We start from the raw sequence: 22,474 nt of genomic DNA on the forward strand, positions 1-22,474 counted from the left end.
CAGCGTGACTCTGCCTAATGGGACCTGGATCAACCTCTGGAAAACCTCCAGCTTGTCAGTGTCACAGAAGGCCTCCCAGCCGGAGTCTGAGAGCCAGCTGGACTAATGAGCTGTGGCAGGGGTAGGATGCAAATTGCTGGCTTGTTGGTTCCCCACCCCCTCCTTGGGTCTGTGCAAAACTGCTAGTCCTTTTTGTCCTCGGAAGACATGTTTTGTAATTCTATCAGTCACAGCCACAGGCTTGCTTGAAAACACTGGGGCACTAAACTTCTTAGTGGCTGGGTCCCTGATAGGTACTCAACAAGCGTTTTTTGCATAGTGAATGAATGTCAACATACGTTTGTTGAAATACAAGAATGTCTGTTTGAATGCCAATTCACTCTTTCTTTTATTTTTTTTTATTGAGGTACATTAGTTTTAGATGTGCAACCTAGTGATTTGATATTTGTATATAGTCATGTGCCACTTAACAGTGAGGATACATTCTAAGAGATACTTCACTGTGTGGTTCATCATTGCATGAACATCATAGGTACACACACCTTGATGGCATAACTTACTGCACACCTAGGCTATGTAGTATATAGCCTGTTGCTCTTAGGCTACAAACCTGTATAGCATGTTAGTGTACTAAATGCTGTACTCAATGGTAACACAATGGTAAATCTTTGTGTAGCTAAGTCTATGTAAACATAGAAAAGGTACAGTACTAATACCATGTAAAAGATTAAAAAAATACTGTACCTGTGTAGGACACTTATCATGAATGGAACTTGCAGGACTGGAAGTTCTTTTGAGTCAGTGAGTGAGTGGTGAGTGAATCTGAAGGTTCAGAACATTACTGCACACTCCTATAGACTTTATAAATGCTGTACACTTAGCCTGGACCACATTTATTAAACAACATGAGATTAAATCAAGCACAAGAAAGATGATGTGATTAAGAGATGCAGTTAAAGGCTGCTGGCAGTGTAACATGGCATACACTTACAACAAGCTTTTGGTTAAAAAATAGTAAGAGTACACTATGAAATAACAAAAAAAGTCTAGCATGGTAGGTACAAAAACCAGGAACAAAATCGTTTGTCATCATCATCCGGTACTGTGGACCGGACACGGCTGTCTGTGCTGTACTTCCGTAAGGCAGGCGCTGCCGCAGGTGTGCTTACACTGGCACCACCTCAGACCCGTGAGGAGTGGGTGGTGCTATGAAGTCACAAAGACTCCAATGTCTGTCATTAGGTGATAGGGATTTTCAGCTCCATGATTATTTTGTGGGACCACTATTATATATGAGGTCTGTTGGTGACCAAAACATCCTGCACTGTGAAGTGATTACGATGATATGTGTAGTTAAAACCCTTCACCATAGGTAATTATAGGAATTTTTTCTTGTGACTAGATTTTGTTAAGATTCACTCTTATCAACTTTTGAATATGCAATATAGTATCAGTAACTACAGTCACCATGCTGGACTTTACATCCCCATGACCGACTTATTTTATAATGGGAAGTTTGTAACTTTTGGCTCCCTTTACCCATTTTGCTTACCCTTCCTCCCTCTGCACCCCTGTCCCACACTTCTGGAAACCACCAATCTGTTCTCTGTATCTACAAGCTTAATGTTTTGTTTTTTTTAAGATTCCACAAAGAAGTGAGATCATATGGTGTTTGTTTTCTCTGAAAGACTTACTTCACTTAGCATAATGCCCTCAAAGTCCATCCACGTCATCACAAATGACATTCGATTCTCTTTTTTTAATGTTTGAGTAATAGTCTGTTGCATGAATAGACTTTATCAATTCATCTGTTGATAGATAATCAAGTTCTTTCCATTTCTTGGCTATGTAAATGATGCTACAATGAACATGAGGATGCAGATATCATATCAAATTAGTGTTTGTTTGTTTTTTTTTAAATAAATAACCAGAAGCAGAATTGCTGGATCATATAGTAGTTCTGTTTTTTTATTTTTTGAGTAATCTTCATATTGTTTTTCTTAGTGGTTGCACCAATTTGCATTCCTACCATAGTGCACAAGGGTTGTCATTGTCCATCTTTTTTTGATGTTTATTTCTTAGCCGTGTTAACAGGTTTGAGGTGATATTTCCTTATGGTTTTGTTTACATTTCTCTGATGATTAATAATTTAGATATATTTGCATGTACCTGTTGACCATCTGTATGTTTCCTTCAGGAAAAAAAATGTCTATTTAGATCCTCTGTCTATTTTTTAAATTGGATCATTTGGGGGGTTTTTTTGCTATTAAACTGTATGAGTTCTTTACCTATTTTGGATATGAACCCTTTACCAGATATATGCTTTTTGAATATTTTATCCCACTCAGCAGGGTGCCTTTCCATTTTGTTAATGATTTGTTGCCCTGCAGAAGCTTTCCAGTAAGATGTACTCCCACGTGTTTTTTGTTTTTGTGGCCTTGACTTTTGGTGTCCCCCCTGAAAACCAGCTCACTAAGATGGATGTCAGAAAGCTTATACTGCTTATGTTTCCTTCTAGGGGTTTTATGGGTTCAGGTCTTCTGGTGGCGTCTTTGATCCATTCTGAGTTAGATTTTGAGTGCGGTGTGAAGTACGAGGTCCAATGCAAGCTGTGCTGGTAAGTGGGGCAATCCCATCTCCTTAGAAACCCCAAGACCACTTCTTTTCAGCACTGCGAGGAGAACCGCAAGAACTGACCAAAATTTGGCACTGCAGCAGTGCAGACTGTCATGTAGGAGCTCGGACATTGGACTTGAGTGTACCTGCTGGTCCAGAGCCTCCTCATTTACTCCTTAATATAATATTACAAATGAATCTAAGGCATCTTGGACAGTCACAATGACTAGGTTCTTTGTTGGCCAGTATTGGTGACCTCTTCTTCCTTGTTAGATCTTCCTGTGCCCATCCCTGAGACCATTTTGTAGCATGAAACCAGTCTCAGACTGAGTGCCCTCGCACGTATTTTCTATTGGCAGGCATAAAACAATAATATGTCTGTTGTAAGGTTTGATGAAGTCTCAGCTGTTTTTCCTTTCAGTCTCTGATGAACATCTTGCATGCTGGTAAAGGACAGCACTTGGCTTCAGCTAACTTTGTGGCAGACAGAACCACCTTGAAATAACAGCACTGGATAGATTCCTTAGGCCCTGGCTGTGCTTCAAAGGGTAGAGATCACTGAGCTCACCTGTTCATTCAGGGAGATATCTGTACAATAGTTCTAGTCAACTCATAGGTCAACTGTACTGGTTTCACCAGTGAGAAACCTTTACTAATATTTGTTAAGACAAACAACAACCTTCTGGTGCCAACTGGAGATGAATAAAGTTGAGGCTAGCCTGACCTGTGTGGTAATGGCACCTCTGGGGTGTGCGGTTCTGATTACTCGTTCAAACGCTAAATAACCACCTATAGAGTGTGTAGGCCCTGTTAGGGTTCTACAATTACCCTTACTGTGTAGAATAGTGTCCTATAGACCACTTGTCACATTCAAACACTCCATATGAAGTCACTGGGCTCACCCTTCCCTGAGAGATTATATGATCCCAACCCAGCTGCTCCATTATCTTCCAAAAATCCAGGCTTGCTTTCTTGGTAGCAGATTTCCTTCTAGTTCTGAATCAGGCTGGACAAGCATTCAGGCTGTCACTGAATGCCCCTATCAGGAGAAAGCTTGCTGCACTCCATAGTCGCCTCGGTTCTAGCAGTCCCTGGCTGCGGAGCTGACCCAGCTGCCTCAGACCCAGAAGGAAGCACCCTAGCCCCCAGAATGCTGAGTACTCCTCTGTCTGTCCTATTCCAGGGTTCTCAAAAGCTTCCTGCCTGGTCAACTGTTAAGTCCATCTACTCTGGCTGATTTGGGAGGCTCCATAGCTCCCAACCAACTCTCTGGGGTGGTCTGTGCTGTGTGAAGAGAACATGTCCTGAGCTGATATGCACTGCCCCCAGGGCCCAGCCACTCAGCACTCTGGCCATAGCAGGTAGGCCTTGATCCTGCAGACTTACTGTGGACAGGATGCTTACCACAAATGCCTGAGACCAGGAGGATGGGGAACCACTTACCATTCAGTCATTCACTCTCTCTTTTAGCAGATATTCACTAATGACACATGTGTGCTGGGCTGGGCTGAACACTTAGTCCACTGGCTATCTGTCTCTAAGGGAGACAGACAAATGACTAGGAAATTATACTATGATATGAGAGATGCTGTGACAGGGTGAACCACAGGGGGCTATGGAAGGACAAAGGGGCAGCAACAAAGCTTGCAGAATCAGAGAAGACTTGCAAATATTGACCTCTAAGGAAAGCATGTTCAAAGGTTCAAAGGGGAGCCAAGCCTAGGAGGTTATGTGGCTGGCTGGCAGACTGGGACTGTCAAGAATGGGTAGGATTTTTCAGGGCCTTGGTGTCAAGCTAGGGAGTCTGGGCTTCATGGTGTTAGTAGGGAGGGGCCGTGGAGTGCTCAGGGGGTAGCTATCCTCTAAACGAGCACTGCAGGCTTTGAGGCATCTCAGAAAATTCACTTGGGCCCTAGTGCAAAAAAAACCACTATGATAGACTGAACCTCATATTCCATTCACTGCTAGGTGGTCAGGTACCCCTTCCCACTTTCATTAGCACTGAGAGGGCCTGGTAATGACGGCATCCGTATCACGGGCATGGAAAAAAGGCGCAAGACTCCATCAGACTGAGAAAATCTCTTCCTGGGGTAGAAGTTCAACTGAAACTCTAAAATGACTCTATTGTCATTTGTCTGAATACAAGTGATTTCTTTCTGTTCTATTAAACCAAGTCCCAGATACTAGAAACAGAAATCCAAGCTGCCATCGCATATTCACATAAACAACTGGTATTTTGGCCTTGGATGGAGACACACCAGCTCATGTTTACAGAGCTGCTTGCATTTGATGATGACAACATAATACAGCAGAGAAAAGTCACCCTATGGAAAAATCTGTTTTCCTTCTGTTCTGGAAAGAAAACTCACATGACATCAGATGCAGTGAGCAAGTCTGGCATAAACATAGAGCACAGAAGAAGAATAACCTCAAAAGAAAAATATACCCCCCACATTTACCTATAGGCCAACTGGAGGGTAGAAATAGTTTCAGAGAAGAACTTTATACCTTACCCACTTACATTCATGAACTTTATGCCTTACCCACTTACATTCCCATTTCCCATAATTAAGCAAGTCCTAATTATTCCCTATATTGTCTCTGCTACATTAGATCTCTGAGACAATGGCGTGTAAGACAATGGTGCATAACTCAAATACAGGGCCAATCTAAATGAGAAACAGGCAGAGAACTCATGGGACAATTGCATTATTCATGAAAAGACATCAGAACAATTGGAGGATAACATTAGATTTTAAATCACAGTGGCAATTACAAGACAATTATCCAAAATGGTGTAATTGCCGCAGCTACAGTGTATGTGATAGAACCTACACAGTGTTCATGCCACTTTTTCTAATGCCATGAGGAAAACAGGTCTGTACATTGTAAGAGGAAATTCTGCAGAAGAAAACATCTGTAGTCTCTCCCCCATGCTCCACACAGCTAACACCCGGAGCCTAAATGAGAAATGGAGCCCATGGCCATGCTTACATCTTTCAGGACCCCTTGCCTTGATTAGTCCAAAATGTGCTGCTTTCAGTTATTCCACTGTCTTTGAGTGAGTTTCGGTCCAAGCACAGAACCTGAATCCCACTTTTCCTAGAGTTTCTTAGCCAAGGATGCCCCATATAGGGCAATGGATAGTCGATTGATTCGGAGGCAGCAAACTGGGGTCTATTAACTATTCTAATACTGACAGTATGATTTAGTATCTGCTATTACAGAGGCAGCTACATGCACTGAATGCATACAACATGCAAAGTACTTCTCATAACTTACTGAACTTACTCTCATGACTCTGGATTTTCATGCATTCATGTATTCAATAAAGATCTATCCAATATCTTCTTTGTGTCAGGCTCTGTTCTAAGGGCTTATGTTGCATCAATGACAAAACAAAGCCCTGTCTTCCTGGGGCTTACCTCATGGGAGTCGTTTCTGCACAACCCTCATGGGTACTGTGGGCTGTCTGCAGCACTGGCAGAGCCAAATGCAAATTGGTACCAAAACATTCTCTGCTTCTTTCTTTACCCCTCTCTCTCTGTTCCATTTCTCTTTCTTCTACTATCCTTTCCTTAGACTCTGGATATTTTCAAATCAATTCAGCAAACACTATTTTAGCACCTATTAATTTGACAATATGAAGCAAAGTTTTAAATGGGCATACCCTTTGATTGAACAATTTCAGTATTAGATCTTTACCATATGATCTACTTGTGCAGCGTCGCTAAGATATCTCCAATGATATACATTGCAGTGTTGTCTGTGACAGACCCAAACTGGAAACAGTACAAAATGTTCATCAAAAAGGGGACTATTAAATTAACTACAGTGCATCATCCACATAGTAGAATACCATGCAGCTGCCAAAACAATATGCTGATCAAGAAAAATGTCCAGAGACTCCCATGAAGTGAAAAGGGCAAGTTTCAGAACAATGTATACAGTGAGGCCCTTTCTGTGTAAATTTCACACACACATAGAAGAAAGGCTGGAAGGATATGAAACAAGATATTACCTAGGAGAGCCTCTAGGTCTTTACTGACCTTTTAATTTAAAATGTGCACCGATTCCTTTTGCAGTTAAAACCGTGTGAAGGGCATGGACCATCTCTGCAGCCTGGGGCACTGGACGTTCAGGGATGACTAAGAGGGCGTGGTTTTCTGATTTGGAGGGGGGTGATGGTTAACACTATGTGGCTGTGCTATGGTGCCCAGATATTTGGTGAAACATCATTTTGGTTAAAAGTTATTTTGGTCAAAAGTTATTTTGCAAAGATTTTTTTTTCCAATGAGGTCACTATTTAAATTAGTGGACTGTGGATAAAACAGATGATCCTCTATAATTCAAATGAGCCTCATCTAACCAATTGAAGGCCCTAACAGAACAAAGAATGACCTCCCAGAGCAATGCTCTGTCGGCCAACCATCTTTAGATTTGAACTGCAGCTCTTCCCTGAGTCTCCAGACTGCCAGTCTACCCCATCGGATAGACAGAGATGGAGATAGTGTTCGAGATATGCTGTTGGTTCTCTTTTTCTGCATAACCCTGGTGTGGGTTAGTGGTCTAGGGAACACTCCCAGGGGAGGGTATTTGGAGCAAGCCCTTAGGCTAAAGGTGTGATCACACAAGTGGACATGCAGGGGTGACTTGGGGATGCTTTGGAGCTCCATAATCTCCTTCAGGCACCCAAAATAAACTTAAAACTTAAGAGTTCACTTGCCCTGCCAAAGTAGCTGTAAGAAAGTCCTGATAAGCTATCATCGAGATTTCCTCTGGAAAACAAAGTATGAAGTTTTAGAAATCCCCATTTCCTTGTGGCCTGCAAGGCACTGAGGCTTGGCTTCTAGGTTTCCCAAAGCATCTTGGCAGCATCCACATCCCCAGGGGCTCTCATTTTTGCAACAAGATCCTTGGCTCCCCATCCTAGTGGACTTGGCTCCCCATCCCTGAGGCTGTGATCCAGCCTCAGGAGGTCAAGCATTCTTCTCATGTCTTCCTCCCCTCAACTCTCCTGTCTTGGAAGCCCCATCTTCCATGAATTCATGCATAGCCTTCAAATACAAAGAAGACAAATAATTAAAACTTAAATATGATGACTTTGTAAAAGCAAGAAAAGTATTATTTATACAGAATGACTAAATAGAATATACAATCATGCCAGTGCTGTAATTACAGCTGTAAAAAAGTATGCAAATGAGTCAAAGACTGTAAGGTAATAACAGAACACAAAAACAGAAATTGTTAGGGTGGTAGAATTGTAGTGAGTTCTCCTTCCCACAAATAAAAGCTTATTTAGTTCTGAGGGGCCATGTGCAGTTGGCCTGGGTACCAGGCCCCATTCTCTTCAGGCAGGAGCTTACTTAGGAGGGATTAATTGTGGGGTGTTTACTGAGTGCTCTTCTTACTCTTCTTTTAGTGGGGCAAAGAGCAATAAAATCCTAAACTCAACAAATAGAGAAGAAAGACATTTAGAGGCATTCTGCTTTTTTAAACACACACACACACACACACAAAAAGAAAGAAAAAGCTCAGTTAGCACTGCTGTGGTCGCTTGTTAATGAAATCATGTCAATCAAATGGAAAACTGGATGAGGTCTTTTTGCCTGAGGAGCACAGGGCTGGCTATTTCTGCTGGGCTTGTTTCATATCTCTAAGCCTCCTTGAATTAGAAACTAGAATCTTCACAAGCACTGAGTACCTCTAGTGTTTGCACCTGTCAGCAGCATTTCATGAGACTACCACCCCAGTCCTGCAAGGTAGATATAGTTTGTTAAGACCAGTTTTTGAAATCCAGATATCAGTAGGGTTGGTTCCTTCTGGAGTTTCTGCAGACAAATCTGTTCCATGCCCCTCTCCTGGTTCCTACCAGTTGATGGCAATTCCTTCGTGTTCCTTGGCTTATAGACAAGTCTCTTCAATCTCTGTCTTCATCTTCATGTGATATTCTCCCTTGTGTGTGTGTAGTGTCTCTTTTCCTCTTCTTACAAGGAAGGCAGTCACATTGGCTTGGGGCTACCTTAATCCAGTGTGACCTCATTTTAACTTGCAATGACCTTATTTCTAAATAAGGTCACTTTCACAGGTTCTAGGGGTTAGGACTGCAACATATCTTTTCAGGGAACACCATTCGACCCACAACACAGGGAGTCAAACCCAGGCCTTTCTGACACCAAATCTATGCTCTTGGATGGGGCTCTGGGAAATCTTCATAGATAGCACAATTAAAGTAGGAATTTTATAGGCACAAAATGAGGCAACAGATATGGTAAAATCATTCTAACAGCCTTGAAAATGCATGCTGGATAATTGCTGCATTAATAAAAAAGCATTACAAGTATATGTGGAAATATTGAAATAATCACCACTGAAATAATGTGAAAAATAGGTAACTCAAGCACAGTAGATTGCAGCACATCAGAAGGTGAATTTAGTTCTTAATTTTTAACTTTATGAGTACTAATTAGAAATTAAAAAGTGATAACAGCCTCTTTTTGTCAAAAAAGTTGTAATTCCTTGGTAACTGGAGTTTGCCTCCATCATACATAGGGATAATTTATTCATTTCCCTGACCCTGGTACATAACAGCAGATAATGAAATAAATGCACATACACACACAATTACAAAGGGAGTGACTGTGGCTGATCAGTGTTAAGGAAGACACCAGACTCAATTGCAATTTTCACATTTTTCTCTCAAATATTTTTTTTAACTCTGAGAATTATTTCCATGATTTAAATTCAATCCTTTGATCTTGATTTTTACTGGGAAATCAAAATCAAAAGAAATAATTTAATTTGCTGACTGCACTGTATGGACCTTGTTCTATACATTATCCCAATTTAAAATTTATGGCAGGAGATGAGAAAATTGAATTTTCTCATTGTTAAAAATGATTGGAATAATTCAGTAGCATGCCTCCAGGTTACCGTTTCTCTAATTACCTTGTATCCTGAATTCTTAATTAATTATATTTCTCAGACATGAAAGAGTCCCTTTGCGCTCAGAGCCCAACCTAAGCCTTTCTCCGTGCTAAGTGAATTATTTACACAGTCAGTCTTATCATTGCACCTCAGTTTTGTCCTGGAAGTTGTTGCCTTTTTGGTCATTTTAATCTCATTCCTCTCAGAGTCAATTTCCTACCAGGTGGAACAAGCATCTGGACTGCTAACCTCCACACACACCAGGATCTCCTCACCTGTCACCGAATTCCTTTGTGACTTAGTTAAATGTCATTTTTTTCTGGGTCATAGAAATGATACTACTTAAAGTCTCTGCCTCAGAAAGTTGCTCCTGAAATTGGTCAGGACTCAGCTTCATTAGAGAACGACTGGATAGAGGTGATGAGCCTTGATGCAGATACGCAACCGCACCAAATCCCTGATCCTCCTACCTGTGCAAAACACGGTCGTTTAAGTAAGATACTGGATAGTGCTCCAAAGAGTGTTCTCAGCCAGCATGACTCCAGAGGACACCTGAGCTTTAATTCAAAGATTTTTCTCTTCTATTAATAGCTTTAATCATCATGACTGAACTGTTTCTCCAGCCCCCACACTAGATGGGATCCCTGAAAGTGATTAAAGCTCATTTTACACAGTGGGACTTAAACGGAAATGAGGAAAAATGATAGATGGCTGCCATTTGAGTGCTTATTATTTGTCAGACACTGCACATGCATAGCATCAGTGTCTTCTTGGAACTGACTTATTTTGTAGATTAGCAGCTGAAGTACATAGTGATTGAGTAACTCACCCAAATTCACATAGCTGGTATGTATCAGAGTCCAAGTCAAACACCCAGAGTGATTTCCAGACCTTCATGGGCATACGAACAGTCTGAAGGATTTGTCAACACAGCCATTCTGACCCAGTGGGGGCTGGGTTCCTGTATTTCTAGCAAGTTCCTTCCTGGTAGATCAATGCAGCTGGTCCATGGACCACAATTTTAGGAGCAAAGTACAGACTCTAGAGCAATACATTATGGTTTCTTTTAATGGTCCCTTTCCCTTTCAAACTGACAAAAGCTCACATGGAAATTTGTGTTTTAAGGATTTCTTTCTGCTTTTCTACACTGCATAGATGGATATTCTCAAGGTTAAAGGTTGTGGAATAACAATCACTCAGACGCACCTGATGTTATAAGAACCTCAGCATTTACGCTCTGTAGAATTTTCTTAGTAACCTTCTCTCAGTAAAATCTGTCTTTCCTGGACCTTTCTGTCCAAATGTATGACCTGGATCCAGGCATTCATTGTTTCAGAGAGATGAGTTCTTGGTGATTCTGCCAGCCAGCCCTCTGGTCCTCCTCTGTGAGCCCTGTCCTGGGAGGGCAGAGAAGAGTGCCACAGGTGACAATGCTCATAGAAGTGAAGAAGTAATGGGTCAGTTCTCATGGTGAAGGCAAGTTGCAATAGCAGTCCCCAACCTCAGATCTCCTGAGAATCTATATACTCTATGGCTTCTGGAACACAGGGCCAGTTCTACGCACTTGGTGGAGTGAGCTATGTAGTTACTATACACTCTGTGAAACTGTTGGTGGGGTTACTCTTTGATGAAGCCATTTCAAAGGCAGTTAAAATGGGAGAAATACTCTTATTTAAAAATAGGCATATTATTTGACCTGCACATTCTGCTTCTAGAAATCCATTCCTCAGAAATCCTCACATGTGTGCTCACCTGTTTATGGGAGCATTGTCTGAAATATCCGAACACAAAAACAGTTCATCAATAAGGGCACAATTAGCCCTGGCTGGTGTAGCTCAGTGGATTGAGCGCGGGCCTGTGAAGCAAAGGGTTGCCGGTTCGATTCCCAGTCAGGGCACATGCCTGGGTTGCAGGCCAGTTCCCGGCAGGGGACGCATGAGAGGCAACCATACATTGATATTTCTCTCCCTCTCTCCTTCCCTTCCCCTCTAAAGATAAATAAATTTAAAAAATCTAAAAAAATAAGGTCACAATTAAATTAATTATGGAATCACCATAATATGCAACACAATGCAGCCATTAATTATAGTACTGGCCTGTAAAGATATCTGAGACAGATTGTTAAGGGAAAACAGCAACCTTCAAGACAGTGTATAAAATAGGATCCATTTATTCAATACCCCCATCTACATAAGTGCTTATGTACATACAAAGAGAGTCTTCATTAGATGATCATTTTTGGAGACAACTATAGGGGTTCTTTATGACCTTTATCCTGTCTTCCTTTTCTTGATAATCTTGTGCTTCTCTGGGAAAAAAGAAAGGAAAGAGGAAGGAAGGAAGGAAGGAAGGAAGGAAGGAAGGAAGGAAGGAAAACAGAAAGAGAAAGAGGGAGGGAAGAAATAGCAATAGAACAAATAAAGAAACTTTTTTTAAAAGTTTTTGAATTTTCTACTTCTAAGCCATTTGTTCCTGCTCTGCTTTTTAGGCTGTTTTAATTTTTTTTGCCGCTTTGTTTTAAGTTATCATCTATTGTTAGATGCTTTAGCTGTTTCAAATATTCTTTGTTAAACAAAAACAGAGTAGCATAGCTGGCTGAGAATTAGTTAGAAATTAAAAGCAAAATAATGAAGACAAAAATGGAAGAATTCTGAGAAATAAGCCAAAATGCTTCAAGATGGATATTAGGTTATGCACCCAAACTAGAAGTTATCCAGAAGTAGTTACTGGAAGTGACACTTCTTACTCACATCAGCATTGGATAGCATCATTTGATTGACCAGCTTGCACTCACCTAGGATATTGTGGCAGAATTAGGTTGGCTGGATCCTTTGCTTCCACATAAGAGAGCAGTACTATGCAGACCACATGGAATGTGGAAACTGTTGATTACAGAGAGTCTGGGCAGACAGAAGTATCCACTGCAGGTAGAAATTGCAAGCAGAAATTCCAGATGGATTGTGCAGGGACTAGGAGTCCCAGTGCTATTCTCTGTAAGGCCTGCCTGCCAGGTTGGTCCTCGGCTGGTGTCTGAGAAGTTGAATTTTGAGAGTGTTTCTACTGTTTCGCTATCATTTATGCTGAACACCTGCATTCTTTCTGGCAGTCTGGAGTTTTGGGGTACCCCTGACAGAGGTTAGTGATGAGACTATACTCGGACAAAACCATAGGCACTGAAAGCCTAATGAGCTTCCCAGGTTAGCAACAGTCAGGAGTGCAACTGTATTCTAGGTCCTGCACCTTCCTAGGGAATCGGACCTGGGAGTGCTCTTGAGGACCCCTGACCCAGGCACAGAGAAAGAAAATGACCTTTCCACAAAGACCTATTTCCAAGCTTGGAAACAGCCCTTTTACCTCAAAGAACCAGCAGAAAATGAAGACTGACATTAAAAGACTTCTCTTTTCCCCAATGTACCAATGCTATTTCTTAATCAACATCTCTGGGTTCCTCTACCATTTTTGTGGGAGGAAGGGAGATTTAAACTGATTCTCTTTCTGCTAAGGGTGGCCGTGCAAAAGACATGGACATGAGTACTTTCATGAATACATCACTGTGGTGTTGGATTGAAAGGCAGAGAGGTTTTGGAATTTTTAACACCTGCCTCTCCTGAAAGCTTTCTCACTGTGGTTACTAAATTCACCAAAATGAGGAAGGATTTATGCTGGAGACATCATTAATGACTTTTTCAATCACAAACATTTAAGGAGGGCCATTATATACTGGGAAACAAAGATGGTGGAGATGCAACTCAAGTAGCTTATGGTCTTGGTGGGGGCCAGCGGCAGTCCACTGTAAGTGGGTCCTACTGGCTTGTAAGAGCCCACTGTCAGACTCAGAAATTTTGTGAGCTGGTTCATATTACCTTGGTGGTTTGAAATCAGCCATGATATGAGTACTAACATCATAGAAATTAGCAAATGAAACAAACTGGTGCTCCCCTTTCTTATCTGGCCATTAAGCATTCACCCCATACCACTGTAGGGATGGACCAGTGGTTGGAGGGTTGTAGCACACATAACTGCCAGCAGAGTGAGGATTTCAAGGAACCAAGTGCCCATCCAGGGGCCATTCTTTAGCAAGTGACTCTAGAACCCTGGTCAGTGGGGCAGGGACAGTTCCGCTGCCAGCCCAGGCAGGGCACACTCTAGTGACAGCCAGCAGCCAGGTCCCGGCCCTCCCTCACAAGGCAGGGCAGAGGGGTCCTCTCTGTCCTGCAGTTCTCCCTGGTCTCAAGGTAACTTACCGTGATGTCGCTTCTTCTTCAAAGGATCACTGTGTCCCTCCCACAACTTCTCCTGTATGTATTTTGACTTTCACTCTGTAGAAAAGTCCCCAAGGCTGTTTGCAGGAAAACTAGAGTGTTAACCACGTCCCAAACTTCTGGATTGATTGATTGATTGATTCATTCATTCATTCATTCATTCAGAGGGAGAGAAATACTGGAAAGGCCACCTTGAAGGTGTGGGGTTATGCTGAGGAGAGATTTCTGCAGAGGTGGATCTCGACGGCCCTCGTGTGTCCTAGTCTCTAGTGCTATTTTCATTTTCATCAGGGAAAAACCCCACAGGGTATGTGGGCAGTAAGAAGCTGAGTGAGATTCCAGCACGTGTGCACCAGAACCAGGAGAAGTCTTTCTGGGGGTGAGAAGTCTGAATAAATCCACCCGCCCTGCAGAGTGTGATTGCCCGAGTGCCGCGTGAGCAGTGGCTGTAACTGAAGACGAATAAAAGGAAACACTTAAGAAGAGGCAACACAATTGCTGGTTTCGTTTTTTTCTTTTTACTTGAAAACTTGTTTTAACCACCAAATTTTGTAAGTTATAAACCTGTACACTGTTGAGTTTTTGTTTTTGGCTGTCTTTTTTGTCATTTTTGTTTTTCTTTCTTCCTTTTTTTTTTTTAAGAAAGAGAACACCAGAGTAAGAACTGCCAACAGCAATATATGCAGAAACAATCCCCTTCCATAAGGGACGAGATCCACTCTAAGTGTTATCTTTCCCCTTTGCATAAGGTTTGGTGTGAGAGGTGTGTGCAAGTTTAGGGGATTACACATGTGTGTGAAGAGATGATATATTCCATTCTGAATCTGAAATGGCATAGATCTCAGGTACTTAGTAACTGGGCAAAACACACTCACTTAAAAAATGTCAATAAAAAACATTTCTTTGAAAACAGAGAAAGTTAAGTGAAAACCGTAGAACCAAAGAAAGTTTACAGTACATTTTGAAATGATTAAAAAACACCATTTTCAAATGTAAAATCCTTTTTGTAGGTGTGTGTAGTTACCTCAAAAGTTTGCAGACTGACAGCATGGGTGACTTAGAAGTATATTCGACCCCCCAAATTAAAGCATCCTGATAGGCATCAAATATAGTATCTACAAAAGCTTGGAAAATCGAAACCATTATATACAATTTTATAAACATTTTAAACACCAAAACATACATCTTTTACAAACCAGCCTGTTTGCAACAGGTAAATATACAAGACAATCTCTCTGGTACAGTGCTTAAAAAGAACTGCTTCCCTTCCCCGACACTTTCATCACTTCCTGAAATGCAGTAGTACGGGCTCACAAAATGGTTAAATAGTAGCAACTCAGGTCTTTGTTTGCTGGAAGGGCACTACAATACACACTCACGGGTCCAAACACGCTCCAAATGGCCGTACGATCCTCTAGTGCATCCTGAACTGTGGAAGAGATGTATTATGGCCTTTGTGTAACAGTACACACTTGTAATTATTGCTTTTCATTATTACATAAGGAGAGAAAACCTTACTTTTTTCCTATCTCTTAGCCAGATGGCTAACTACTAACTGATGCCAAGCCCATGAATGGGGACTCTAAACCCTAGAATTATACAGCCAGAAGCTTAAAGACGCTGTGGATTCCCACTAGAATAATGTGCAGTTGGACGTTGCAGGAAAAACACACAATCATCTTCTCACAGACCACACAAAATGAGGACACAGAAGAAATGTCTTTTCAAGTCCTCATGTCCCATGTTTTGAAGCTTAAAACATAAAAGTTTAATTGCTTTATCAATATTTGAGTACCAGAAGAGCAGCAGAGGAGAGAGAGCAGATGATTACCTGGGCATCCTTTGCAAAGTGAACACTAGATCTTCCTGAACTATCGCACGTGAAAGCGTTTTCTGGACCTGAAATGATTTATTTTGTTATCTCTTTTCTCAATTCCTCTGACTTTGATTATGGAGACACTGCATTAGTGGGGGAGTGGCATGGGAAGTAAGTAGGAGTTGGCTAATGGTGCGTGTGTGTGTCCAGGCTGTGCTAGTGACACCTATGGGCAGTCCCAAGGAACTCCCAGGAATGCAGCATAAATTCCTTCCCACACCTTTCTCTGGTAAGGAAAACCTCAAAGGCATGGGCGTGGCCTATTGCTATCACTAAGTTTTCTACAATGGCGCTTCATGAATGGTCAGGACATGAGCATGTGGAACGTTGGCATGGAATGAAACTCAGCAGCAAAATGCTCACACGAGAAATGGAATAAACACCTACTTTTACAGCCCCAGAGCTTCTGCTTACACATGACAAACGTCGATAGTCTATCCACCGACTCAACCAGAAAGTGTGCAATGCAAGTAAAGTGCTTACAACAGGCTGCAGAAAATGGCCTCCGGGAGGTGCCACATACATTTAGGGAAAAAAAGGAATAACACTAATTGGCTTTAATATTTTCCACGTGGTTCGTCACACTGGAGGGGGTAGGAACAAACATCAGAACTGATAGAGGAAGGGAAAAAGGAAAAACAAAAATGCAACCAGTTGGTAATATTATAAACAAAGTTTCACCATAACTGATGACTAGTCTGGGTTCCATTCTGTAATGATCATTCCATCCTCATCTGAGAAAACATTCATTTGGTAAAAGCAGCATTTTGATACATGTCCAAAGACATGTGTGAATTCCATAACTGCACCCTTCCTAGTGGGACTGCTAGAAATCATGAGATCATGAGGCTTCTGAAGAAATGGCATCCATGATCTCTAGCATTTTCTAAAGGAATACTGGTGGGAAGTCAGCAGGTCCAGCAGATGACATGCCCTGGGGAGGTCAGTGGTGGACAATGTTATACAGAAAGAATAGTAGCCACATGGATGTCCAATTACTTGACTTCCTATGTGAGCTTGGGCAAGTGCTTTTCCTGCTTTGGGCATGCTTCCTCTTTTATAAAAATAAGAGGGTTGGACAAACAGACCTTAATGACCCTTCCAGATCTTCATATCAGCAGATATCCCACCTAGTTCCATCTTGGCCTGACTGAAAAACCTCATAATCTATAGGGAAGTCTAATTTTCCAAAAAGTTAAAAGATACAATGTTTAAAGGGTAAGAAATCAAAACATCACAACACATGCTTGTGTGGTACGCATTTAGGTGCAGAGCTATTTCGCAGAAAACGAGGGGAAGGTGTCCTGATGAAAGAGGTATTTTATGTAGGTCAGAGCCAAGGGAGGGCACGGTTTTCTTGGGTGGCTTCACAACTGCATTAGGATCTATTTATTCCTTCATTACTGTGTCAGTCAGGCATTCTCCCCGGAGGAGATGCTGTGTAAGCAATAGTGACTCACTGGCATTAATCTTGTTCTAATATTTCCTGGGGGCAAGAAATGAATTGTTGGTTTTACTTTGGTGGTTTTTATGACATTGCATTATCAAAAGTGTAGCAGTGATTCTATGCTAGACCATTAGCTTGTCATTTTCTCCATGATTTTGCAAATGTGCTTCTCACCAAAGAAAATACCAAAGATGTTATACTCAAAAGCAGCCTCAGTGACATTTATTTCAAGACCACAGTGCAGATGATGCTCCCATGAGTAGGTCCAACCAGGAGATGGGAAAAGAAGAGAAGCTAAAAAATGGGAATTGTTTGCATGCACTCAGGAAGCTTGACAATGAAAAGGAGTTTCTTTTAGGACAAACTTCAGAAACACTGACTCCCATGGAGAAGTGGATTAAACACAACGAAATGACTAAAAATATGACCGAGTGGGTGATTCACAGACTCAGGACAGTACAATAACACACTGATGCCATATGCCATCAGAAACTGTGGACACAGATTTGCTCATTAAGCAGATAGTGCAAATATACATGTATTCACCATGGCTACTGCACATGCAACCATAATCGGACTGAAGCAAAAGAGGAAAGTCACTCAGTTTGTCAAATTTGAGCTTCCAGTATTGAGTTACTGTGTTTCCAGTGGAATGATTCCCTTGTCAATTTTGGAAACGGATGGCCAAAGTCCACATGTCAGAGGAGAACCCCAGTGTGTAATTAAACAGCACACATTTTTCAAATAAGAGTTTAGTTCTGGAAAATTATAACAAAATACTGCTTCTTTTTTTTTAAAAAAAAGCACAGTTTTGCTTTGAGTTAATATAAATGGCAGTATCAAAATAAAGTTAGTTGAACCAGAGTAAAATATGGCATTTGGTGTTTCTCTCACATCGCAGAGATTAGAGAAAATGGAAGGCCTGCCTCCCAGGCAGGATTTTCAACAGAGTCCACTGCCTAAAACTCCCATGCGAGTGTTCCTCAAGAGCAGCCTCACTGAGTGCAAGCACACCTTTGTGCATTGGCCCAGACACACACACCATTATCATCCACACACAGGAACTAAGCTATTTTCTTCTTTTTAAACGACAGAATTGCATTTATAGTGATGATGCTAACCAATTTAGAACAATATTCAGCTTTTATTTGCATTATCAAGAATTGTGATTATCTGGCTGAAAACTTCAAAAATGTTCTATTTTATGTTTTCTAAATTTGTGGATTCTGCTTAAACCTCTAAGTATCTGTCCTTCTAGAGGACAAAGTGTTACTTGTTTTCTCTTTATTTCCTGCTCCTCTGAACAAAAGTCAGTTTCTGCAGCACTGTTACAATTGTAGCTGCAGCCAGGTCTGTAAACTGGAAGTGGATAACCACAGTCTTTCTGGTGTCGGAATAATATTAACATCCCCACCCCACAAAATGGAACCCACAAAATGGAACCCCCCATATCCTCTTATCCCTCTTCATCACACCTTTCTCAAAGACCACAAAACCCAACTGTATTATATTGGATGCTTAACACAAATAAACAAAAATAACTAAGCATACTAAACATGTCACCTAAACCTAATTTTATAGCTGAAAATTGGGCAGCTTATAATAAAAAATAAAGTTGATCTTTAAAGGCTTCAGCCCATTTTCTTGTTTGTTTCATAATATTTTTCCTTTCCTTTTGCCTAAGTGACTAACTTTCCCAAGAACAATAACTAGCATTTCCCTTTCCCCCACTGGCTCAATATCACATGCCTCTTTGCTCATCGCCAGTTACTAATACTGCAAGGACTGACGCCATAACACTTCGCAGGGCGCAATACTGCACGAAGCCACACGAGAGCGACTGTGTAACCTAGGGGGTGAAATTTATTCCCCTCTTTAAAAAGTTGGTGAGCATTCCTGGTTCTGAACGCAGGTACATACTGCAAGGGCTGTTGCCACCTCCCAGAAACAAGTTCTGAGCCTTTCCTTTCTGCCCAACTGGAGTCAAGCTGGCTTGAAGCACTGTGACTTGTGAAGAAGTTCCTAGTGGAGAACACCACATTTCCTCCGTGCTCAATGCACTACTCTCCACGCAGACACAAGCCCAGCCAGTGTCCTTCTGTAGCAAACAGGGCAAAGCACCGGAGGTGCATCCTCTTACACTTGGGTCTGGTGTTGAGTCTCAATAAAGGGAATGTGAAGGCTGGCGAGGCTGAGCTCCCCCACGCTCTCGTAGTCACTCATGGCTACCTCTGCATCGTCAAAGCCACAGTTGGCTGACACATCTGAGGATGAGGTGCCTCTGGAATTGTGCAAGGATAGAGACACACTGTCTGCTGGGCCTGCAGTCTCTGTGCCCTGGTTCATGTTCACGGCAAAAGTACTAAATTCACAGGTGGCAGGCGGGCCCACCAAATCTGCTTCATTGGGGAATGAGTGAGGTGGGAGGTACTGGCTGGGATGGAACTGGGGTCTTCTCCTGCAGTCTGAACTCAGTGTGCTGGCCAGTGAGACAGGCTGGGAGGGCGGCAGGGTCTCGTACTGGTCCGGGAAGTCCTCTGGCAGGGGAGGGGGCAGCTGGTCCTGACTCAAGAACTCCTCTTCATGAGGGGGCGGGTACTCGCTGTCAATGTCGTACCCACCCAGGTAGTAATCGCTCTCCAACTCTCGCGTGCTTCCCTGGTGTGCAGACCCTCCCTCCTGGTTCTCAAAGTTGGGCACCTCCTCTATGTCGGACAGGTGGGCTGCTGGCATCCAGTCAGAGGTGTCCCAGTGGTAGGCTGTGAGTGAAAAAGCCACAACAGTTAGTTTCCTCAAGGCTGGAGTTGGGGAAGGTTTGGAAAGAGAAGGGACCTGGCATGCAATTAATATCCAAGAGATCCTACGAATCCAAAGCATGTGCATGCTCCATACAAGGGTGGGTCAGGGGCCAGCCATGCTCTGGCCCTGGGAGAACAGGCGGTGGCAGCTCTGAGAGGTGGTGGCTGGGTGCTGCAGAGCCTTATGCTCAGCCATGCCGTAAGAGATGGCCAGTGAGGGCATGCCGAGAGACACAGCTCTAGGACTTCCTCCCCCCAGCATTTCTACCTAGCCATACACTAAGTGAAGAGTCAGGCTGGCGACATGCTCGCAGACAGAGAGCGGCATCAGCTGGACTGTGGTCCACAGAAGGCAGGGAGGTGTGCACGCAGATGGATGAGCTGCACGGTAGGGGAGTGGTTGGGAAGGAATGTGGGCGGGGTGTTCACCTCCAATACCAAGCTCACAAGACACCTGAACATGCAAAATTCAGACCAGAGAAACTCAGAATAAATGGAGGGAGAGGGACAGGGCAAGAACAAACTCAGCAATTGAAAACACATTAAGTAAAATGCTATGCTGGGGGCGTAGCAGCATCACCTCGGTTGTAGTTCTGCCCTTGATCCATGACAGACACTGTTTAAATACAAAGTGAGAGGTCAGACTGACAATCCAAGCCATGTGAAGAGGGCACATGAGAACGTTTGAGATGCCTTAAAAATGCTATTTCTCCCCATTGCTATTCAGGTAATAAAAAGATAAATCCCACCATGGCTGGTGTGGCTCAGTGGTTGAGTGCCAGCCTGGGACTCAAAGGGTCTCCAGTTTGATACCCAGTGTAGGGAACATGTCTGGGTTGAGGGCCAGGTCCCCAGTAGGGGGTGCACAAGAGGCAACCACATATTGATGTTTCTCTCCCTCTCTTTCTCCTTCCCTTTCCCTCTGTCAAAAATTATTATAAATAAGTAAATAAATAAATAAATCCCATCTACACCAGGTCGTAATTGTATTACGTCACTAATATAAATTACCTGATGGAAATCAATCCTCATTATATTGTAGGTGTGAATGATTTCTCAAGCATTCCCAGGTCATAGTAGGTACTCAGTGAATACATGTTGAATGTAAGGATGGATTTAGTATTAATCTGGATTCCAAGTAATTGGGTACTCTTCTCTTGGAAGATATTTTATAAAAAGAGCATCCCACATATTAAAAAAATATGAACTTGATTTTCTCTAAACTTCTAAAATTCACCCCAATACCTGGAGAAACATCCAGGGTCTCCTTTGAAACCCACTCTTTACTAGGCCCCCTGCCCCCACGAGTTGTCACCTGAATAAAATCACCCCTAGTTCAAAGTAACAAGGAGGTAATATTTACAAAAGGATAAGTCTTTACACAAAGAAATGCTATGGAAGAAAAAAGTAAATACCTTCATTTTCTAGAGTGTCAACTACATTGTTGACAAGCTGAATGACAGTCACTATGGATGCTTGTGGCGAGGAAAAGAAGACAGGAGGGAGGGGAAGGACAGTTTCAGGTTAGTTATGTATTGTAAACATACGTTCATTTTTCTTAACAATAATGACCACCACGACGGTGCAGCACACAAACACCCGGAGCCTTCCCACTGTCGTCCGCGAGGCAGTGGTCCAGTGGACACTTTTTTTCTGTGGTCCCAGGGTTCTGGGAACAGAAGGGGAATGGCAGCGAATCTGGGGCTAGGCCTCCTGAAAGGCATGATGGGCGGGGATGTCTGGGTTATAAGTTTACACTTCATGGCCCAGTGAAATCCATCTAAGAAGGCAATGGCTCATCAGGCTCATGCTAATTCCTTGCTAGCAACTCCCAGAGACTCTACAGGAAGAGCTCAGTATTTCTGAAGAGAATTCTTTGTTGGTCAGTCACGCTGCTCCAAACCAAACCCCATGAGAGAGGATGAACTTGCAGGACTCATGGCTCCACACTCACCTGCCACCACTCAAAGCCTAGAATGACCCAAGGTCCAGCTCTCACCAGTAAAGTGTAGAGAGACATCAGCATTTAGGCTCTGAAATGGTTGGAATCTGGGAAGGTGATTTCTGTGCTTTATATGAGGCAACTTAGCACCTGGTGCCAGCAGCTCGTGGCCAGGCAATCAGGTTTAAAACCAGTGTGCTGAGACTTCCACACACTGCCTGCTTTAGTCAGCACCAATCCAGAATGCTAAGCACGTAAGGCCGACCTGAGAGCACACAGAGCAGAGAGAGCCCCGGAGAAGAGTCAACCCAGCATCGCTGCCTGAGCTGCTTCCTGGATTGTGGGAACTAACTATTCTCAGTTGTTTCCGTACAACACAAAGCAGTGGCAGCTTTTCTTCTGGTTGGGGACGAGAGAAGGTGTGAGCACCCTGGTAAACAGAGCTGGAGGTGTTCCCCTGACCTTCTGAAAATGGCCAGAAGAAATCCACTGTTAGGGTCTGTTGCCCCAGCCAGTCAGGTATGCTGTGGCTTCTGCAGCTCTGAGGAGTGCCGGGTCTTGGGGGTGGAAGTGATTCAAGGGTGGGGGTGGTGAAGTGGACTATTT

General features: G+C 42.7%; 1 protein-coding gene across 3 annotated transcripts in view; it reads right to left on the minus strand.

Annotated features, from left to right (window-relative positions):
- Positions 1 to 14,432: 14,432 nt before the first annotated feature.
- The window catches only part of FAT3 (FAT atypical cadherin 3), a 515,463-nt gene continuing 507,421 nt past the window's right edge, over positions 14,433 to 22,474 (minus strand). For 2 of the 3 annotated variants that reach the window (XM_037042797.1, XM_037042799.1), the window contains 3 exons: positions 21,342 to 21,401; positions 20,507 to 20,542; positions 14,433 to 19,887 (listed from right to left, as the gene is read on the minus strand). In XM_037042797.1, coding sequence (XP_036898692.1) covers positions 19,265 to 19,887; positions 20,507 to 20,542; positions 21,342 to 21,401 — 719 coding nt within the window. In that variant the 3' untranslated portion in view covers positions 14,433 to 19,264. The remainder of the gene's footprint in view (positions 19,888 to 20,506; positions 20,543 to 21,341; positions 21,402 to 22,474) is intronic. The other variant, XM_037042798.1, reaches the window with a different exon arrangement.

This window comes from Sturnira hondurensis, unplaced genomic scaffold (assembly GCF_014824575.4).
Source record: "Sturnira hondurensis isolate 20B ecotype Veracruz unplaced genomic scaffold, ASM1482457v3 Scaffold0003796, whole genome shotgun sequence".
Taxonomy (NCBI): Eukaryota; Metazoa; Chordata; class Mammalia; order Chiroptera; family Phyllostomidae; genus Sturnira; species Sturnira hondurensis.